The sequence below is a fragment of the Sciurus vulgaris genome (genome assembly GCF_902686455.1).
Source record: "Sciurus vulgaris genome assembly, chromosome: 4".
Classification (NCBI taxonomy): Eukaryota; Metazoa; Chordata; class Mammalia; order Rodentia; family Sciuridae; genus Sciurus; species Sciurus vulgaris.
The window spans coordinates 55,634,677-55,656,705 of NC_136464.1; the positions used below are offsets into that span (position 1 = coordinate 55,634,677).

General features: G+C 56.8%; 1 protein-coding gene across 2 annotated transcripts in view; it reads right to left on the bottom strand.

Moving 5' to 3' along the window:
* CDH23 (cadherin related 23) overlaps nt 1-22,029 on the bottom strand; it is a 391,248-nt gene that overhangs the window by 140,488 nt on the left and 228,731 nt on the right. The window contains exons 1-3 of one of the 2 annotated variants that reach the window (XM_079137030.1): nt 18,528-18,772; nt 18,157-18,306; nt 17,478-17,636 (exon numbers count right to left, since the gene is read on the bottom strand). In XM_079137030.1, the coding sequence (XP_078993156.1) occupies nt 17,478-17,636; nt 18,157-18,306; nt 18,528-18,575 (357 nt within the window). In that variant the 5' untranslated portion in view covers nt 18,576-18,772. Of the gene's footprint in view, nt 1-17,477; nt 17,637-18,156; nt 18,307-18,527; nt 18,773-22,029 lie in introns of those variants that run through there. The other variant, XM_079137029.1, reaches the window with a different exon arrangement.

A 22,029-nucleotide genomic window follows, 5' to 3' on the forward strand; every position in this document is an offset into this window, starting at 1 on the left:
CATGAGGATTGATGGAGCAGAAATTTACATGGGGGAATGCATTTTTAAACAGCTCCACCGAGCCCGGTGCTTCGCTGGTAATGCTCTCCACATTCATCATGAGCGAGCCTCTTCCAGGAACTCCAGGAACTACCTGAGTGTCCCAGGAATCTTGCAAGCTCTGGGCTGGACTGAACTCTGCTGGAGGCACCTGAGACGCCCTTTGGTCCTGCTTGTTCTCCCTGGGGCTGCAGACGAGAATGTTCAGGAGGAAGCGGGGGGCAGCCATGGTGGGTTTTGGGTGGGCAAGGGTGATGTCTGGCAGGATGTTGCTGCTATGAGTGCCTCTGTGGGTGTTCCTGGGTGGTCGTGCCCCCCGCAAAACAGGATGACGGGGGCTGTAGGGGGAGTGCCTGCCACTGGACTGTGATATGAGGGCAAGTGACCCAAGGGGCCATGGTGCTAGGGAGTGAGCAGTGGGGTACAGAAGTGGCCAGGGGAAAATGGACACATTCAGGAAGGCTCCTGGCCCCCGCTCCGGGCCTTCTGAGCATGAGGAAGGCTGTAGAAGTGGGTGCTGCTGAGATGGCTCAGTAGAAAGCTCAGAGCACATAGAGGGGTGCAGAAGCCAGGAAACTGTGGGACACACTGGTGAGGGTGGCTGCAGAGAATGAGAAAAGAGGCCTCCCCTGCCTTTTGCTCCCCTGGGGACCTGGGAGGACCAGCCACCACTGCATACCCAGTGCCCATGGCAGACGTGACTAACAGATCACAGCACTGAGTGCGTTCAAGTCCTTCAGATCTCTGAGTTCATTCTTCCTGGAAGCTGCTAACAACTGACTGCAGGTGGAACTTGTTCTAAAGCATCTCTGTCCCTGCTGGACTCGCCGCTCCTTGCAGGCGATCAATGTGCTTCTCCCTAGAGGGTGCAGAGCAAGCCAGGCACAAAGGGCCTCAGAAAGAATTTGTGGCCCAGCACAGAGTTGCAAAGATACCACTGCCATTCTGCCCCAGGCACCCCACTGCGGACTTGGTACGCCCTGGGCCAGGGCCTGTGGGCTGCCGCCCAGGCTCCTGTCTGCCAGTCTGGGGCCTGCTCTGTGCCAGCAGCCCAGCCTCTGCCCAGCTCTCCTCCCTGCCATGTGCTCTGGTTCTGCCACTGTCTTCAGGCTCCTCCAAGGCCAACGTGGGTCCTGCCTCTCCGGTGGCCTTGGCACCATGCTGGGATGGCTCCTCCCCAGGTCTGCAGGGGCTGGGTGGGGTGCTCTTCTCACCCCCGCCCGCCCCCTCCTTGGCAGGAACCCACCCAGATTTGTGCACACTCACTGATGGCTGGGCAGGGAACAGTCTACTGGGTTGCAGCCTGTGCTGAGCGAGGAGGCTGCAGCAGAGGCAGGAAGTGCTGGAAGCTGCTGGACGCCAGGGAGGCTGGACTCTAGAAGCCACAGTCTGGCTGGTGGATGGCGAGAGGGGAGAAGGTTGTGGTTCTGTCTGGCCAGGCTGTGGCCATTCTCCTCCACTTGGATATTCACTTCCCCAGGTCAGGAACCTAGCGTGGCTTGCTCCCAGGGGTCCCCACTCCTACGTGGTGACTTGGCAGTGACGATCATAGGTGATGGCTTTTGGGCAGAGAAGTCAGAAGTCTCAAATCCTAGGCGAACAGGCTTCTCCAGAGGAAGGCCATCCGTGGTGAGGATGGAGGAGGGGAGCGGAAGGTAGGAGGTGGCAGGGTTTGGATCTGGAGTGTCCCGAGGCTCGTGTGTGGAAGGATTGGCTCCCAAGGACAGGGAGGTCAGAGGTGGGACTCTGGGAAAGAAACTCATAATTGAATGGACTTTCTGGAGGTGGTGGAAACTATGGAGGGTGGGGTCCAATTGGGGGACACTTGTCACCAAGAGGCATGGCCTGGAAGGGTATATCTTGTCCCCAGCCTCTTCCTCTCTCATTCTCTCTCTAGGAAGGAAGGAAGGAAGGAAGAAGAAGGACAGGAAGGAGGAAAAGATCAAAGGAAGAAGAGGAGAAGATGGAAAGGGGAGGAGGAACGGCCACAGTAACACCCGCTCTGACCCTCGGTTTCCTTATCTGTAAAAAGGGGCTAACAGCAGCACCACCTGGTGGGGCTGGCAGTGGTTGAGGCGGTGCCGCGGGTGTGGTATTAGGCCCAGGTCTGGCACACAGGTACCGCTCTCTAAGTGGAACTAGCTTTATGACTCCAATTCTAAGCGTGTTCTTTCTCCAGCCCTCTCCAAACACACTCCTGCTGGGCACCCTCGGCCTGGGCCTCCCACCCGCCTGGGCTGTGGCAGCCGTGGCCAGGTAGAGGTGAAGGGGCAGTGAGTGGCGTGAGACCCTGCAGGAGGCTGTGCCAGCGGAAGTCAGCCCAGCGCCGTGTGCAGAGCATGTCAGCCCTACGGCAGGGAGGGAGGCCGACAGGGACTGGCGGGTGTGGGGTCCCCAGCTTGTTCCTGCAGATGCTGTGTTGTTCCCAAGCCCCTGTGCCCCCCTTTTTATTTCCCTTTACTTTATTTTAAAACCTGGAAATAAAAATTGATGGGGAACAAATTGCTCTGGCCAGCAGCTCTGTGCTTAAAGGAGTCACTGTTGGGAAGCAATTACGCTCTGTCAGAGGCCGTCAGGGTGGAGTGGCCTAGCCCCAGCAGAGGCTGAGGGTCCCCAGGGCCCCTTGCCCAGGAGCTGCCTGGGGAGGCGGGGGGTATAGCTACGGCCACTTCCTGGCTGAGGACTGGCTGTCCACGGACCTGGCACCATGTGAGGTGCTCGCCCCTAACAACTTGTCCTTAATCTCTAAACACCAGCAAGAAAAGAGTCATATTTTTCCAAGAGGAAAAACCCCAGCTTGGTAATGGCTACAAAATGGTAACAGTAACTCACCCTGCTTAGTCCTCCCTGAGCTCTAGGCATTATTCGGAGAAATGTGTATATATTGACACATTTAATCTCCACTCTTACTCTATGGGACAGATATACTATCCTCACTTTATGGATGAGGCAATGAAGCTCAGAGAGGTTAAGCAACATTGCTAAAGTGGCACAGTGGTCCTGAGATTCTGCTCAGAGCCAGACATGAAGGTAGTTGATATACATAAGATGTTTCACTTACTTTTTTAAATGACCTTGGTGATTGTTGGTTTTATTTAACAAAGAAATTGTTGGGGACTTCTGTGCTAGACATACTTTAGTGTGTGTTTCTTTCTCTCCCTTTAGAGACTGCATTGTCAGGTCATTTTTTCAGATGAGGAACTGAAGCCAGGGAGTTTCAGGAACTTGCTGAAGTCACTAAACTGTAGAAGCAAAGCCAGAATTTGAACTTGGGTCTGAATCAAGGCCAAAGCTCTTGATCATACAGCTGGCTTGAATATCCAGATGGCTGCCCTGTCCTAGCTGACCATGTGGGTTAGATAAGTCACTCCTATACCCATGCCTCAGTTTCCCTAACTGTATGAGAAATGGGCTTTCCCAGCTCTTCCTGGGAGGCCTGTGGTTCTGGTCCTGCTAGGCCAGGCATGCTGTAGCCCAGAGGTTTGCTTGTGGATGAGACCACTCTGGTCCTTACCCAGGCCAAGTAAGGAAGCTGGGAAGGGCCAAAGTCAGCCCTGGCCTTCAAGGAGCTCCGGCCCCACCAGGGAGACAGTCCCACATGGCAAGAGAAAGGACCAGCATGACCAGAAGTTAAAGGTGGAAGACTGTACAGACAGGAGTGGCAGGAGAGCCCGAGGCAGAAGGCGGGACCTGGAGTCAGCAAGAGCTTCCCAGAGCAGGTGAAGGCGCAGCCTCAGCCAGCGGGAGGGCCGAGGCTCCCAGGGGCAGGGAAAGGGCCAGGGAGGCTGCACTTCCCGGCGGGCAGTGCGGAGTGCCGGTGCGACGTGAAGAGAAATCCGAAAACCCATGTTGGAAGAGTTGCCAGGCGCGTGTAGTGGGTCCCTGTGCACTAGGTACGAGATGCCATCCACAGGCACACTTGGAGGAGAGACACAGAGGAGAGGTCATGTGAACACAGATGAAGAGAACAGGGATCTGCGGCCAGAAGCCAGGGAGCCCGGGAGCTTTCAGAAGCTGGAAGAGGCAGGGCAGAGTTTCCTGGAGCCTCCGTAGGGAGCACGGTGCTCCCACGCCTAGATTTTAGGTTTCGGACCTCCAGAGCGTATAGAAAATGCATTTCTATGGTTTTAAGGCACCAAGTTGGTGTCGTTTGTTGCAGCACCCTAGGAGACCCGTGCAGGTGGCGCCTGGGGTGGGAGTAGTGAGTCCCAGGGCCTGTCACCAGCCACGAGCCAGGCCCATCTCACTTGGGCCTCACGAACCTGCAGAAGTGGCATTATCGGTCCATTGTGCAGGTGAGAAAAAGAGGGAAGGCCCAGAGAGGGCCGGCAACCCACTCGAGTCTCCGTCTGGCAGCAGAGTCAGGCTTCAAGGCTGCCCAGGCAGAGCGGGGGCCAGCCAGGCCCCCCAGGAGCCTACAGCCGGGGCCACCCTGGACAGGAACTTCCCAGAGACAAGGCAAAACTGCCGACTAGGCAAGCTGCCCTGGGTGAGGGCAGAGCCCAGAGGGGACACTGTGGCCACGTAGGGAGCTGCCTGGCCGCGGGCAGCGCCTTCTGCCCTCCCTCTCTCATCACCACCAGGGACGACATGGCTGCACGGCTGCCAGGAAGCCAGTGCTCACAATGAGTGGGCCCAGTGTAAGAGGGCCACGCCTGAGAGGAGGCGTGCCCCCTGCCCCCGGACGTGCCTGCCTGCAGGGGAGCCACACAGTAGCTCCCGGCTCATCCCAGCCCCCAGGGACGGCGTTCCTGGGAGGACCTGAACCTCTCTGCCCCTGGGCTTCTGTCTCCAGGAAGCAGCTGGGATGGTGGGGGCACCCACACTCCCGGAAGCTGCCCTTGCTCAGTGGAGGCTCCGTGGCTCCGTATCCCAGACTCCAAGCTGGATGGAGCGCAGCCTCCGCCCACGAGCACCCAGGAGTTCCGGGGCTGCAGTGGTAGTGAACTTCAGAATGCTTCCCCTCCCTGCTACCCGCGTTTCTCGGGATCCTCTCCCAAGCAAGCTGCCTGCTCTCTAATCCTCACCTCAGGCTCTGCTTTTTGGGGAGCCAGACCTAAGATGACCCTCATGCTGGATGCGGGGACACACCACGGTAGCTTGCTGTTCTAACGTAGCCCACAGCTGCGTGTGGGCCCCATGGCCAGTGGTCAGCAGAGCTGAGATCTGCACCCTAGTCTCTGTGTCACGCATGCGCGTGCGCGCGCGCGCGCACACACACACACACACACACACACACAGACTTGGGTTTGAAGAAGACTCAATTGAATCACTTAAAAAAAAAATCACATCTGATCACCGAACAAAGCAAGCTGTGATACAGAAAGCCTTTTCCTGGGAACGTGGGAGGAGGGCCGGTGGCTGGCTGCAGGAGGGTGCGACACTCACAATCAGGACGCCGGGCCGTCTGGGGCCAGCTATGGAGCCGGGATTATGTGGAAGAGGAGGGGAAGAGCAGGGTGCCAAGGGATGTGGAGACCGACAAGTGCCTAAGGCTCAGTTAAGTGGACCTTATGCACCCTGGAGATGGGACAGAAGGGAAGAGACAGTCCAATCAGCCCCCTGGGGGAGCAGCTGCACCAGGGCCGGGATGCTTCTGCACCATGACAGCCCACCACAACCCCGCTAGGCTTGACCCTCCCTCTGCTCCCGCCCCTGGGGGCTACACAGGGGACAGGCAGCTCCTGGTCTTAGTGGGAAGGTACAGAGAGGTACCTGGGCCCCGCCTCGGCTCCAGGGACACGTCCTCACTCCAAGGTGACTTGGGGCCCGGGTGGCACACCCCTGGCCTGCTGTCACTGGCAGGCACTGATTGGGTTGGCACGTGCTGCTCACTAATGAACCATATTGATTCCACATTCTCTTGTTGTCCCCTAAATGGCAAGCCACACATCTGATAGATTAAATACCCACACGATTGCCTGCCTGACATCTCCATCACTCCACCCAAGGGTCCCTCATAGATTTTACAGCCCCACATGACAGAAGAAATTAAGGTCAAAGTCCGTCGCAGGAAGAATAAATCACCCACGCTCTCTGAGACCCGCGGAAGGCTGCAGCCCAGCCCCTCACTCGCCCGGGCCACCATAGGACGTGACTGGAAGCGCAGGACCCGAGAATCAGCCTCACCCTCCCTCACCCCACCCCTGCGCAGGTCCCCTGACCCCGTGGCATCTCTCATGCCTGCCCAGCCTGCTCCACCACGCAGCCAGAACCTCCTAACACGGACCGGAGCAGCCCACCCAGAGAGCGCACGCTTCCTTTACACAGACCTGCCTCCCACTCTGGCCTCAGGTCCTAAAAATGACCCCAGAAGGAGAGGGGGCTCCGCAGCACTCTCCCCATTTTGCAGATGAGGAAACAGGGCTTGCAGAGAGAAGGGATGAGCCGGGGTCATCCAGCAGATCAAAGCCCTCAACCTCTGGCTCCAGGTGTGCAGGTCTTGTTAGGGTGGGAGACTACAGGGCTCTTTTGTCCTGATCTGGCTCCCCCTCTGGGTGGCAGGTGGGTGGGGCCCCTGCAGGCGCCAGGCAGGTGGTGGGAGCTCAGCTGGGAGGTCAGCTAATCAGGGTCAAGTTCATGTCCCTCACATACGAAATGACACTGTCATCTCATGACCCCGTGGTTTTGCCAGGTTCTGAGGGAAGGGGACCAGTCTCCACGAGGGACAGGACCTTGCATCCTAGAGGCAAGGGTTCACCCTCTGCTCCCTCCCTTCCACCAGGCGCCCTCTGGCACAGGGCTCGCTTCTCTGAGACTCAGTGATCTCTCTCATCTAGAAAATGGGAGGCTAGTTTCAGCCTCCTGGGTCGTCACAGTACTCAGCGTGACACCTGGCACCTGCGCCTCAAGTTAGCACCTATCATGTGTCTGGCACTTATTGTGTGGGGCGCTGTGCGAAGCACTTTACAGGTGCTATTTCACTGAATTTCCATGACAAAGCTATAAGGAACTATCGCTATCATCATCTCCCAGAAGAGGAAACAGAGAACATTCGTGTTCCCCACCCCTACTTTAAAGTTAATAGGAACCATGATTTTTTTAGGGGTGCTAAGGCTACCTGGGCAAAAACATTTCTCAGCTTTCTTTGCCATTAGGCGTAGTCACGTGACCAGGTTCTGGCCAATGAGATGGAAACAGACATTCACAGGTGTTTCCAGGAAGTCTCTTTAAGAGGGAGGGAAGTGCCCTGCTTCACTCCCTCAGTCTTGTAGCTTGAAATACCAGTGGGGTGGTTGGGGTGCTAGCACCCATTTTGGACCATGAAGACCGCACCCCAGGAAGGCTCACCTCTATTGGACTTTTGTATGAGAGAAACACACTTCAGTCTTGCTGAAGCAGTCATTCTGGGGTCTCCGTTAGTCGTAGCTGTATTGGTCACTTGCAGGTACAAGTAACCTATTCAAAGTCACATAACTCAGAAGTGACTGAGTCCTCTAGGGTCCTGGGGTCTCCACCACTTGCCTCCTGTGATGAGCACTGGAGAAAGGAGTGTTGATATCACCATCACCACCCTGACCATCTTCACAGTCATGGTCAGATGGAAAGCAGAAGAGGCTCCCTGAGAGGTTTGTAGACCTAGATTGGCACTCATTAGTTGCTCATGGAATCACTTTAGTGGGTCATGTGTAGCATTAAAAAATAATAATAAAATCCAGTTGGAGGTGGTGGCACTGGCTTGTAATCCCAGCAACTCCAGAGGCTGAGGCAGGAGGATTGTGAGTTTGAGGCTGGCCTCGGCAAGATAGTGAGCTCTTGCCTCAAAATAAATAAATAATAGAATAAAATAGAAAATATTAGGCTGTATTATTGCAGGTCGGAAGGCAGGATTGTTTTGCTCTAGATATGTGTGTGTGTCCTGAGAGTCATAAAGTTAAATATCATTTTTATTATGGATTGTGTTAAAAAAAAAAAAAAAAAAAGTTTGAGAAACACCAAACACCAAACAAGTGGGCATAGAGGACCTTGAGTCACTCCAGAAATCCCCCGCAGGACCCGGTTCCAGCCCTCCTACTACACCGGGCCACCCTCCCGCAGACCCAGCTCTACCTCTCCCACGCTTTGGTGGCTCCACCCGACACCCCCAGCCTTCCTCTGTGCTCTCTGGACCTCCTCAGGCTGCAGCCCAGTGGCTGTCCCTTGTCCTTCACCGCTGTGTCACCCCAGCCTCCCCGCGCCCGGCACAGGTGGCCTCTGAACAGGCCTGTGGCTACGGCGTTGATGAACTCACTCTGGCTCTGGCCATATACAGCTACCCATTGTCGCTGTGCCCAGGGGGTCCATTTTCTTCGCTCTGGTGTCCTCTGAGCAATTGCCTGAGCAGGAACAATCAGTGGTTAACCTCCGGAAGGGTGACTTCTGACAGGCACACAATACAGGCAGACACTGACTCTCAGCACGGGAGGGGACTGTCTGGGGCAGGCGGTCACATGGTGTCAGCACAGGGGACTTGGAGAGTGTCCAGCACCATCCCTTCATTTTCCAGATGAGGACACTGAGGGCCCTGGAGTCAGGGACCTGCTCAAGGTCACCCAGTGAGTGAGCAGCTGTTGCCTGGTAGGCTGGCTCTTCCTGGACTCTGGTGACCGCAGATTCCAACGAGAGGCTGAAGCCCAGTGTGGGGTGGGCTCCTGGCAGTGATTGGCAGAGGGGAGGAGAAGCCAGGGACACGGATAGATCTGGGTTTCTTATTTTGGTACTGGGGACTGAGCCCAGGGGTGCTTTACCACTGAGCCACATCCCCAGCCCTTTTTATTTTTTTTATGTTTTATTTAAAGACAGGGTCTCGTTGAGTTGCTTAGGGCCTTGCTAAGTTGCTGAGGCTGGCTTTGAACTCATGATCCTCCTACCTCAGCCTCCCAAGGCGCTAGATACGGGTTTGCACTTTGGCTTGGACACCAGTAGCTGGTTGACCTTGGGCTGATCGCTTACCTCCCTGGCCTGTCTCTTCTGTAGAGTGGTCACAGAAGAGATGTGCCCATCACCCCGAGCCCATCCACTAAGTTTACACCAGGCCTGAGGTAAGCAAGCGTTCTCCTGCTTCGGCAAAGGGCAGAGAGGCAGCAGACAAGCTTCCCCTCGTCAAGGCTGGAGGATTCTGGCGAATCTCTGGTGCCTCCAGAGATAGAGGCTGTGGAGTGAGTGAAGAACCGACAGCAACAGGCTTCCCATCAATTTGCCAAGAAGATCAGTGAGTCGAGTGGCCAGTTCGCTGAAAACAGTCAGACCTTGCACAGGGCCCAGGACAAACCACCTTGGGGGCAGAGCTGGGAGCCCCAGCTTGACACCCTGGCTCAGGCCTAGACCCTGCTTGGCCCTGGCCCGGGTTGCCTTCTGAGGCTGGGGCAGTGGGAGGAAGAACTTGCTCTCCTTAGCACCTGTCCCACCTCTCCTTCCATTCCATTTCAGTTTTACGGATTGATATTTAGATTAAGGAGATAAACACAGGCAGCGAGGAGCACTGAGGCCTGACAGACACAGGAACTCTGGACCTGTCAATCACTGTCGGCCTGCTGGGCCTCCAACCTCCTCCCGGCTCCCCCACCCCTGCACCCCAACCAAGACTGGGATTAAGAGATGCCCCCTAAACAGGGGAGCCTAAAGCTACAAAGACCTTCCAAGCCAGCCTGGGAGCCGGACTGGGTGACCTACTATTTACTATTTGTGTGTGTATCTCTCTCTCTCTCCTTCCCTTCCCCTCCCCAGGCTGCAGATAAAGAATTCAATTTTCTTTTAAACGGTGGGGAAATTGGAAGAGATTTTGTTCTGTTTAAGCACAGCTGGAGTCTCAGGTCTCAAGGGGTTTGAGAACAATGAGATCAATTAAGATGCCAATAGTGAGGGGTGGTGGGGGTGGGGAGCTTGTGCCAGGTTGGGGGTGGGAACTCCATCTGAAAGGGTGGACCAGGCCCAGGCCTGTGGGACACAGGGCTTCTGAGGGGCCAGGGCTGCCTTCCCTACACTGAGCTGGCCGAACTCAGGGCTTGGACCAAGTATCCAGATGGGGCGACCCACTGGGCTGTTACCGACTCTCAGACTTACTAATAATTCATGGTGGCAATTTCCGTCACCAGCTTTATACAACGGTAGAATCGAGTTGAACCAATACCGTGGGACTCAGCTGAGGCTGCTTTCCAGGAAGCCACGGATAACCCTGAACGCCTGGCCCACAGAGGCATCGGCATCACTTGGGGACTCCTGGTGTTTGCAGGCCGTAGACCATGACCTTGATGCACACCATCTCAAGCCGCTGCTGAGACAGGAATTCTGCTCCTACAGAAATTCAGATACCCAGTAACCCGCCCGAGGCCTGTGTGCAGGTAAGAAGCTGGGGCAGGACCCCAGCCCGGGGCTGTGGCCCCACAGCTGGCCCGCCACCTTAAGTTGGAGAAGGCACAGGGCCCACCTGGTCAGTCGGGAGGAGACCAAGACGGATGTGCTCAGCTGACCTCGAGAGGCAAGTGGTAAAGCCATTGCCCTGGCCTGGGGTCTGCGAGGGAGCAGGAGAGGGGTCCTGACTCTTCCTCCTCGGTCTACCTGCACGGCAGGTCCCATCACCTCTCACCTGGCTTCTCACAGTAGCTGACAGCCCCTCTCCCAGCCTCCCCCTGGTGCCCCCCCCCCCCATCCCCATCTCCCTGGTCTCTTCTCCAAGGAGCAGCCTCGGGATCCCAGATGCCCCTCCAAGGGACTCATTCCCTCTTGCTATTTGCCACCCTCTGCCACGTCCTTCACCTGCAGCTTCCTCACTGAGGTGGCTCTTTCCCAGATTTTCAACCCAAATTCGCAACCTGGACCCCACTTGCCTGCCTCTCCATCTGGGTCCCTTCTCATGCCGCCTTCTGTGGGACACCTGCCCAGCCTGAACACTTGACATAATGTCGTCACTGCCCCAGCTCTGGGCACCCCTCACCCCTCGCCAGCTCCAGTTTCTCCGTGTGACGTGCTCTTATCCCCATGTGACATGCTCTGAGTTTCCTCATTCATCATCAGTGTCCTCTGGCATGGACAGGGACATCTGTCTGGCCTGTCTTATCCACCACTGTCATCCCAGGTTCTGGACATATAGTTGTTGAATGGAGGCAGTTATACCTGGGTGTCACCTCTTGCCCCCAGACAGTGCCGAGTCCTGCTCTGTGAGGGGAAGTGGATGCACAGTCCAAGCAGACCAGGAGGGATCACAGCCCCTGGTCCTCCCTAGTAGCCCTCAGGGAAGCCAGGGCCCTCCTGCTCACCTGCCCACAGAGCTAGGCTGAGCTGGGCAGATTTCAGCCTTGACCTTGGAATCATATCCCTGATTAGACCCAGGAGACCCAGGGCATCCTGAAATCTGGTGCTCATTATGCCCCTTCCCCTGGCCTTGGTTCCTGGGCTGGGGTCTGCATTCTTAACCTCCGCCTGACCTGGAGGAACAATCAGAAGGCACCTCGTCGGTCCTGTCCTTGGGTGGGCAGAAGGTGACTCCCAGGGAGGAGAGAACATGGCCACGGGGTCATATAGTCAGTTGGTGGCCTGGACCCCAGTTCTCAGGGCTCCTGGGTCAGACTTCTTCCCTGTGCTCGGAGGCTATGAGCAGGGTGTCTGGCCCACGGTGAGCATGGAGGCTAAGAGGCCTCTACCCGACAGAGGTCGCTGGCGCTGACTGGCAGGGTGATGGGGTATATGATTTACCTTCCTGGTGCCTCGGTTTCCTCAGGAGGCCTCTTTCTACCTCGTCCCTCCAAGAAGCTGCCCTAGACACCTCCAACCACAGGAATCAAACCAACTCTGTGCCATACAGCCAGGTGCGTCACTGAGACAGAGAACCTGACGGAGGGTCTTGGGTGGCCTGGTGGAGGAAGGGCAGCCAGGAGAGCAAGGTCCGGGCAGCTGGGGGCCTGGGGAGAGGGAGAGGCCCCAGCGTGAGGGGGTAAGGAACTGCGAGGGATGGGGGCGGGAGGAAGGGTGCAGGGGTGTGGCGGGCCAGAGCTGGGGGCCGGGAATGCCTACCAGGCCCAGAGGGCTTGACTGCTCCCGCCAGGGAGTGCCTGTGGGCACCATCAGGGACTAGGTCTCCTCCTCCTTCCCTCTCTCCCTCCCTCCACAGCTTCCTGGCCACAGCTGGTCACGGCCAGGCTGAAGTGGAGCTTGAAGGCATCCATCTGTACTTTTCCTTGTGCCTGCAACATGCAGGAGGCGGAGAGGGGAACTGCCCTCCTGTGGAGACTTGATCACAAAGGGCACCTCTGAGAGGGGTTATGGGACCTTGGCAGCTCTTGGTGCTTTTGAAACATCGATTTTTATATAAATTCCTTGACATTCTTTCCTTTGGGAGTTGGGGGGTCTACCTCCCCTCCCCTGAAACTGGACTTGCCTCAGGGACTTGTCACCCACAGAAATTATCAGAAATGACACGAGGTCACAAAAGGCCAGCGGCTTCTGCCTGGTTGTCCTGGGTTGCTCGTTCTCCAGAGCCCTCCTCTAGGGTGCTCCCTCTCAGAACCTCACACTGGCAGATGCCTCAGCCACATGGAGAAGCCACACAAAGGTACTTGGGGGACAGTCTGACTCAGCCTGTCCTTCATTCAGAATAGCCCAGGCACCAAGAAGGAGAAGGCCATCATTGAAGCAGATCCTCCAGGCCCTGCTGGTCCAGCCTCCAGCTGAGGGAGTCGCCCCAGACCTGGGGGAGTACAGAGGGCCTCCCCACGTACCTTTCCACACTCCCGACCCACTGAATCCACGCACATGGTAAAACAGCTGTGGCTTTGTGCTCCTAAAGTTGGGGTGATTTCTTCTGCAGCATTTGGAACAGAGAAGCAAGATCCTGAGAACAGAGGGCCCAACACCTCACTCAGAAAGGGCAGAGTATTTGCCCAGTGTCTGTGGATGAATGCAGAAATGAATGAGAGCCACAAGAGCCACTGTTGGGAGTAGAGAAATACAAAATGCCTGCAGCCAGCACCAGCTCCGTGGTCTGCAAAGCTCAGGGCAACAGGAACTTCATGGGACCCTTGCTCAAAAAGATGAAGAATTTCAACAGCAGAACATTAAATCAAGGTCAAGGTTCTCCTAAGTCCAGGTCCCTGGGCAACTGCACAGGTGCCACATAGGGCAGCATCTATTGTCCACCTTCCTCTGGAGAGTCTTGGTTCTCCCCTGAATCCTGCGTAACCCTTCTCTGGGTTCTGCTCCTTGAGGCCAGAGCCCACGTGCTGAACTCCCAGATTGGACACAGACTAGAACTCAGCCAGCGTGTAGGTGACAGTGCAGAGTCTGGGGAGGTTAGAACAGAAGGCAGGGTGTCTTGAACCCCAGAGAGCCAGGATTTAAGAGCCAGTACACTCTGATCTGCACAGACCCCTGAATAAGATGGAACAAACCCTCCTGGATAAGAATCACAATAATAATAATAATAATAATAATACCAGCAATGGCGGCTGTCATGGATCTAGTGCCTTCAAATACACTAAGTGCTTTGAATGCCTCATCTCTCTAAATCATGGCATATTATTATTGTTTTTATCATTTCCACAGCAAGCTCTAGAGACTGGGGGATCAGGAAGCAGCTGGTCACCTGCTCAGGGTCTCCAAGATGGCAAGCAAGAACCAGGATTTGAACCTGCATCTCTCTGGTTGGGAAGCCTTGCTCCCTGCAATGGCTGATACTGCCATGAGGTCTTCAGGACATGGCAGAGCTAAGGGCTGGCATGGTGGGGAGGACCTGTGTGAGTCTGGGGAGCAGCCCTGGTGCTCCCTGTTAACCGGGCTGGGGCTAAGTTTGACTGCCTGGCTTCAGCAGCATGGTGGTGGTGGGGTGCTCCCAGCCTTAGCAGGGAGGTGCCCTAGTCACCTGCCCGGAGCCAGGCCCTGGTGTGAAGTCCTCTCTGAGCATAACTGAGCAGGACTGAAGGTGGCCTCCACCAGGGCCAGCCTGGGGCAATGACATCAACCACCCTCTCCTTCTGGTGTGAAAGTATCAGCTGTCTGAGAGGAAGGAGGAAGAGAAGGGGACAAAGAGGGACAGGGCCTGCACTGAGATGGCAGGCTTCTCTGCTGTGCAGACTGGGGAGGGAGGCTGGGTGGGCCAGGAGGAAAGCCAGCTAGCTCCAGAGCAGGAAGGTGAAGGCCAAGGCGAAGGTCCTGGCAATCCTTCCCAGACTTTCAAATGGGGGCTAGGAGAAGGAAGGGCGGCAGGGGAGGGGTTCTAAAGCCCGTGGGTGGGAGGGCGGACTTCTGCAGGTTGGGAGGCATGTCCGTGTTGCCGAGAGGGAAATTGAACAGCAAGAGTGGCTCCCCTCCCCTCCTGGGCAGAGAGAACCAGAAGGAGATCCTTGTGGGGCCAGGGTGGCACCTGGCCCAGTCATCTCGCTGGGGCCTCAGGGGCTCAAGTACTGCCCAGGGCTGGGTCAGGAATCCAAGGATGGTGTCCCCGCCCAGGGCGGGCTCAGCCAGGAGGTCTGGCTGACTGGTGACGTTTCCAGTTCAGCCACTTACTGGCCCTGGGATCCTGAGTAAGGCCCTGAACTTCCCTGATCCTTAGTTTCCTCATCTGTAAGGGAGAATGACAGCATCTACTCAACAGGACAGAAGAGATGCACACAGTGTGTGGCCGCCTTGCAATAGCAGCTGCAGCACCGTAGATGGAGCTGTCCCCAGTGGTCATCCCACCGTCCCCTAGCCTGGAGCACACTGTCCCTGCACCGCGGTGCGGAAGGAACCATGGGTACATTCTCGTCCATCTTCCTTGCTGTACAGGTGAGCTGCTGGGAGGGGAAGCAGCTCCAGCAGGAGGGCTTCAACAACCAGGAGCAGAGCTGGCTCAAGGTCAAGGCTTTGAACTTGAGGTTCCCACCCTTTCCCCTCCCCGTCAATCACATTCAGTTAGAACCAGGGGACTCTGAGATCTCAAAACCTGGGCTGGGGAGGTCCAGGGAACAGGGACTGCAGCTTCTCCACCCTTGCTGGATGCCCAGGTTGATGGTGACAGCCAGCCTTCCTGCACCACTGTCAGACCACCACCTCCCCCTGCACAGGTGACCACCCACAGAGGCAGGGCCACGCCGGGCAGGGACTAGGGAGGACCCTTGCATCAGGCTCTGCTCCAGCCTTTGGTGCAAATTAATACACCTTCCTTTTCTTCATAATTTTTTCCAGACACAACTGCCCATGAAACATTTAAGTAACATCCAGAAAAGGTCAGGGAGAAGGAATTTCACAGTCCCTGCGCAGGCAGCTACAGCCTCAGCTCCTCTTATAGCAAAGGAGGTGGAGAGCTCAGGCCAGGTCTGCCCAAGCAGAGGGGGTGGTGGAAACTGGACCTGCTAGGAGCTCTGGAAGCACCTCGGGAGGCTGGGAGGTGATGGTGGTGCAGAATCACCCCACATGCCTTCCTATCCTCTTTACAGCAACACTGTGCCCCTTTCACAGATGAGGAAATAAAGGCTCTTAGTGTGATGTGCATAGATCAGTACACAGCAAAGGTGGGAGACCAGGGCCCAGAGTCCGACTGCCAGAGCTGGATGAAATGGCCCCTCGTATTGTCACAGACCCATAACCCTTGGGGTTGGGGAACAGGAAGAGGCAGACAAGGTTCGCATGAAGAAAGCTGGGAACCTGAGGCTGGTGCCATCTGGCAGCCCTGCACAGAGCCCCTCGGCAGCTGCAGAGGAGGCTGAGCTCACCTGTGAGACCTGGAGGGGACCCAATGCCCAGAGGGTCAGCTGTGTCTGCGCAGGCTCAGGGTCTGCTCCAGCCCTGGGTGAAACCGGGCGTGAGGGCTCGGCTCCCGTCCACCAGAGCCACCCCCAGGGCCAGGACTGGGCCCAGCACCCCTGACTGTGGTGCCACCAGCCGAGGCACGCCTCTTCCCATGTTTCAGTCTCAGCCATGGAACCTGGACCCCCAAAGCAGGACTCCGTCCCCAAGAAGAATTCCAGGAAGGAATCCGGGACATGCTCCAAGCCTGGACCCCACACCAGAATACTTAGCACAGGTCGCTGACCTACAGGGAGAGGCCTGGGGCCCGGCCAGGCCTCTGCTCATACACAGACTGCACGGTGCCCTTCCCCGGACATTGGAAGGTGGACAGGAGGCCGCAGACACTCCCTTTTGGGTCCAGGGGCCCAAAAGGCTGGAGCCTCTGAAGCTTGCTCTCAGGCCATCCTGAAAGGCCAGAGGAAGGTCCAGGGGCCTCCGGCACAGGGGACATTTTGCTGGAGTACACTGGAGAAAGCAGGGCAGCCGCAGGCCAGGGAAGCAGGGGTGGGAAGAACAGCTAGAGCAGACATGCTGTTTACATCCGACGGCCCGACTAGCTCAACATCTGTTTGAAATATTAATAACTGTCAGATGGGAAGGGCCTGGGGCTGTACAGTCTCATACCATCTGTCTGCAGAGTAAACACACTTCAGACCGGGGGAGTGGCGTGGCTGGCAACGTCAGCTTAGAGCAAGAAATGGCACCAAGGACTGTGGGGCCTCAGGTGGACAGGAAGGGGCTGCGGCGAGGTGAGCTCCTTACCTACCTACCGCAGAGCACCCACTATGGCAGGACCCTGAGCTTGGGTCCCAATACTTACCTCTTTGATGTATTCAGCATCCAATCCCATTTCTTTGAATAACAGATACATACCCCCTTCGCCAGTTTTAGCTCACATCATCAGGAACCCCAACCCCTGGCTCCACTAGGGGAAGTACGACCCATCCCTGGCATATCAGAATCCTGAGGATTGTTGCCGAGGCCCAAGGAACCAAGGATCAATTCTGGACTTGGGCTGGAATGGCTGAAAAAGAAATTTCTCCCCACTAGGATTGATAAACTAGTAAGAGCTAAACCTGGAGGTGCTGGTGCCCAACTCGGTCAACACAAAAAGCAGGACCTGGCACTGAAGATAGGCTTCTGCTCAATCGAGTGCCCAGATGCAGCCATGCCTGAAATCACTTATACCTTCAAGTTATGTGAGCCAATCTTTTTTTTTTTCTTTTTTGCTTGAACACGTAAGGGTTTCTGCACCTTGCAACCAAGAGTATTAACCAATATAAATGACACTGAGAGGCGCCCCTTATCAAAGGCTAGTCCCCAACAAGGGCAACCACAGATGCCCAGGTACTTCTAAGGACCCTGCTGTACTCAGGGAAGGCTGCCCTCCTTAGAAAGGACTGGCACCGTCCACCCAGTAGAGGGAGCTTCCAACGTTCCTGGCCACCCAGAATTAGCCCCTCTCAGGGAAAAGCAAGAAAGTCAAAGTGTCCTTGGCCCAGTCTCTGGCTCCTCCAGGCTGGCCCCTTTCCCTTGCTGCAGCCCTGACCAAGGGAGACCCATTGTGGCGTCTCACCTCAATACACAGCCCCTGGGCAAGTGCAGGCATCTCCTTCCCTAAGTGCACAGGTCCCTGGGAATACCTCTGGCTGCCTCCCATAGTGTGTTCCAAGAATGCAGTGGCCCTGCAGGGGACTCACCAGGACTGTCAGCACAGAGGTCCCCACGGTGACATTCTCATACAGGCTGACGTTGTACAGTGGCTGGCTGAAGATGGGCCGGTTGTCGTTCTCATTGATGAGGGTGATCTTCACCTTGGCGTAGCCCACGTGGTCGGGCACACTCTCATTGGCAAAGAGCTGGGGGAGGGGGTAGGGCCCAGTAAGCTCCCACATGTTCCCAGAACTCTTGTCCCTCCCACCCCCCACTGTAAGTCCCCCTAGTTTCTTGGCTGGTCCCAGCCCAGATCACCAGCCGGAGTCACTGCCCACCCCAGCTGTGTGCTGCTGTAAGTCCCTCCATCATTGTCCATGGGCCGGGGTGGCCATGATTCTGCTCTGGGGGCGGGGCTGGGGGCTGGACAGAAAGGCGGTGGGCCACAGGGGCTCCTGGGGGGTTCATAGGGGCTCCTTGGGGTGCTTGAGGCTGCACTGGAGCCTGAGGAAATCCCACCCAATTCCTGGACACATGTGTGTCCTCCTTGGACAGAGGAGGCTCATTCCAGCCGCTGCATCCCTCTATGGGCCTCTCTGGGTCAGAGCCACTGGGAAGATGGGGAGAGGTGGGAGGTGGGATTTAGAGGGGTAGTGTTACACCCAGGCCACGTCTCCCCTGAAGCCCCCACTGGGCCCAAGGAGACAGAGAGCGAGGGAGCCTTACGTCGAAGTCGTAGCGGTCCACAGTCTCGTAGTCGAGGGGGATGGCCACCCGGATGCGGATGTCCGCCTTCCCTTGGACGGAGGTCGGGGAGATGATGAAGTGGTGGGAATTGTTCCCCACCAGATACACCTCGAACATGCTGTTCAGGCCCTGGGCAAGATCGGGGAAGAAGCTCGTCAGAGGTCAGAAAGGACGTGGGAGGCCAAAGCTGGAGCCAGAGCGGAGGAGCAGAGGGCCTGCGGGCCAGGCGAGCTGGACAGGGATTGCCTGCCCCCACCCCATGGAGGTCCTGGTTTCCCCTGGGTGACACTGGCCCAGCTGCTGGACCCTACCTCCTGCCCCTGTCTGAGCCTCGGGAAGTCTCCTCTGGCCCCTCCTGTCAAATGTCCACAATGTCCCTTCCAGTGGTCTGGTGCCATCTCTGGCTCCCTTTCTCTGACCCAGAGACCCCAACTTGGGGAGAGAGATCTGCCGGCCACAGGCCAATGAGGAAATGGAGGAAAAAGGAGAAGAGGGCAGAAGGGAGTGGAGGGAAGAGAAGCAATTCAGTGGCCATAACAGGCTGGGACAGGAGAGAGCAGGAAGGACAGGCAGCCTGCGGCTCCTCCTCTGGGATGTGTCCAGCTGGGAGAATACGGGTCCGCTTACCCGTGACAGGAGACCCCGAGCCTGGAGGCAAAGTGCACAGCATGTGCCCGTGTGGGGCCAGCCCTGGACACGGCCCCAGGCTGAGCACACCCAGCCACACCCCACAGGCTCTGCTGCGTCCAGCAGCCCAAGTCCATCGCTTTGGGGGTGCGGTGGGTGCCTTGCTGGCTCAGGGTTTCCAGAGTTCTAACCAGGGTTACAGCTCAACAAAAAACCCTCATGTGATACCTGATTCATTCTAATGCAAAATGTCAGGATGTGATTCAAGTCCCCAGCTTTGGAGGAAAAGCCATTGCTGAAGGTGAGAGACGAGGCTTATCAACCCCAGAACCTGGCTGCTCAAAAAAGAGATGCATGTGCTTTTCCTGCCTTCCTGCAGGAGATGACCCCCAAACGCCACACCAAGCTGGGTGCCTGAGGTGAGTAGCCAGTCAGGAGCCTCCACCTGGCCCTGAGGCTGGTGGCGCAGGTCACCCACCCGGCTCTGCCAGGGCCTTCTCCTCTCGCTTCTCCTACACACCCTCCCTCCCCAGCCTGGTGTGGCAAAGGGTGCATGGCCCCTGTTCTTGGCTACCCAGCAGATGCAGAGGGGCTCTCTCAGGGAACCCGTTCCAGGCAACCTGGCCCTGGAAGCCCGTCCATGCAAGGCTGGTCCCCTCCCATTCAGGGCAGGGAGTTGGGCCAGGAAATGACAGCCCAGGAGCCAGAGGGCTTGCAAGACTGAGGCCCTGGGGCTGCCCCAGTGCTTTTGGGGAACGAAGCATGTTGCTACTTATTTACCCACTGGGCTCTTGAGTTTTTTCCACTCTACCAAACTGGCAAAGCGAGGGCCAGGGGCAGGTGCCCAGGGGCAGGCCAGTTGCTGTCACAGAGCTTTTGAATGGGAAGCAAGAGCCCATCCTGGTGTCTGGCCCCCCCAGCCCAGAGCAGTTCCCCGGGGACTGTGGGCAACACTCCTCTGTGTCTGTCGGGCTGTAGAATTTTCAGTTCTCTCTGGTGTGGAATCCATCTGGTCAGGTGGAGGGGACAATTAAAGCCCTGAAGGGGCACTAATAGCCAAAAGCAGCGGAGTGTGACATCTCTGAATGGGTGACACAACATTTCTCCCTGCCCGAACCTTGGCCCCTTGACCACAGGCAGGGTGGGCGGAGCCTGTGCAGAGGAACGCCCCTCCTCCATGACCCCCAGCCCCCCACCTGTGAGGCTCACTTACCAGGTTCTGTCAGGGGAGTCGGTCAGTCAAGGGCACGGAGACAGGAAGGAGGAGCCGGAGAGGAGCCAGAGGGTGGAGAGAGGAAGGAACCAGAGAGGAGAGAGGGTGAATCCTGGGTGAGGTAAAGGCAAGGGGCCAGGATGGACCCCAGGAGCACAGCCTGCTGCAGGAGCTGCCGCCCGTGGCCCTAGGGCCACAGCTTCGGGGTCCTGAGGAGGGGAACGCTGGAGGAGCAGCAGAGGAGGGTCAAGGTTGGCCCCGGGAAGCAGGGATAGGACAGGGAGTTGACCTCTGTCCCTCCCCTTGTCCCGGGCATCCTGCTCCCAGGAGCCTGGATAAAGCCCCTGCAGGAAGCAGACCCAAACAAACACTGCCATGTTTTTGTTTTCTTAGCATAAAACATGTCAGAGACATGATACGCAGGGACGTGGAATCTAGAGATAACTCAAAAGCGTGAGCAACGCGCACTCCATGTCATCCCCCCGCCCCGCCCTTGAGAGCCTTCTCCAGCCCTGACCAGGTGACCAGGGTAGCCAGGAAATGCACGCTGTGAGAGGCACACAGCTGCAGGCAGCGACAGACCATGTCACCACTCCCTGACACAGAGCAGCACACCATCCGGGTTGAGTTGCTGCATTTAAAACGTGGTGGTGGTGACTGTCCCCTAACTGCACCACTGCTGACAAGGACAGCAGCAACACGGGCACCCGTTTATGGAGCACCTGCTGCTGGGCACTTTAAAACACTTTAAAAGTACGAAAGATCGCCAGGCACGTGGCGCATGCCTGTCATCCCAGTGACTTGGGAGGCTGAGACAGGAAGACTGCAAGTTCAAAGCCAGCCTCAGCAACTTAGCCTTAGCAACTATTGAGACTCTGTCTCAAAATAAAAAATTAAAAGGACTGGGGGGATGTGGCTCAGTGGTTAAGTACCCCAGGTTCAATCCCAGTAGCCCCCCCAGAAATCAAAGAACCAAAGATTTGCCTCATTTCCCTTAATGGCTGCAGAGTGCTTCTATCACATGTTCAGTCCCCTCTGGTTATTCTGGAATGGTAGGAGCCCCTTGAGGCCACCCACCATGTCTTATGCAATGTAAATCCACCTCAGAGCCTGTCACACAGTAGGTGCTCAGGGATTGAGCTGCCCTCTGTGATCCTCTTCCCAAGGGCCCCTTCTGTAGAAATTGAGTTCAGAGAGGTTTCCCAAGGTGGCACAGGGAACTGGTTGCTAAGTGGGGGATCAGGGCCCAGGCCCAGCTCCCAGGCCTGTGCACTCTGCAAAGAATATATTACTATTTGTAAAGGGTCTAGGTAGGGGAACTTAAGAGATCGTTGGGATAGAGGGACGTGGTCATCCCCCGGTGCAGTGGGGGTTGGTGGCATGGAATGCACCGGTCAGGCATTCGGCTATGTCAGTCACCAGGGCAAATGGAGATGGGAAAGCAGGCACTCCAGAGCCGAATCGGAGGGGAGGTCTGGCAGGGGAGGCTGCCCAGAAGGGGAGATTTGCCCTGGTGTTAGGGAGGAAGGAACAGGCTATTTTTTGACTTTGAGACTAAAAGTAAAGGGATTCCAGAAGGAGGAAGTGGCTTTAAACACAAAACTCTCAGTCCTCTGGGGGTCTTGCAGGTGCAACGTGCTGAGGAGCTGAGCGCTATTTACAGGGGCAGCAGCGAGCTGCTCTCAGCTCTGGAGCAGGGGAACACTGGGGCACCCAGGTGACCTTGGCAGCCATGTGAGTCACAGGGGGCTGCCCTCCTCACTCTCTTCACAGGCAAGTCTGATGTGATACATCTAAAAAGAAATGCAGAGGCCCAGAGCCACTGCTCAGACCCTCCCAGGGGTGGCGCCCAGTGGCTGCATTTTTCCGCACTCCCCAGGGAGCCACATTACACAGCCAGGGCTGGGGAGACCTCAGTGCAGCAGAGGGACACTGAGGTACCACGGGCAGCAGGAAGGGCCAGCAGGGCAGAGGACAGAGAGATCACCTGTGGAGCTGCAAAATGCCTGGTG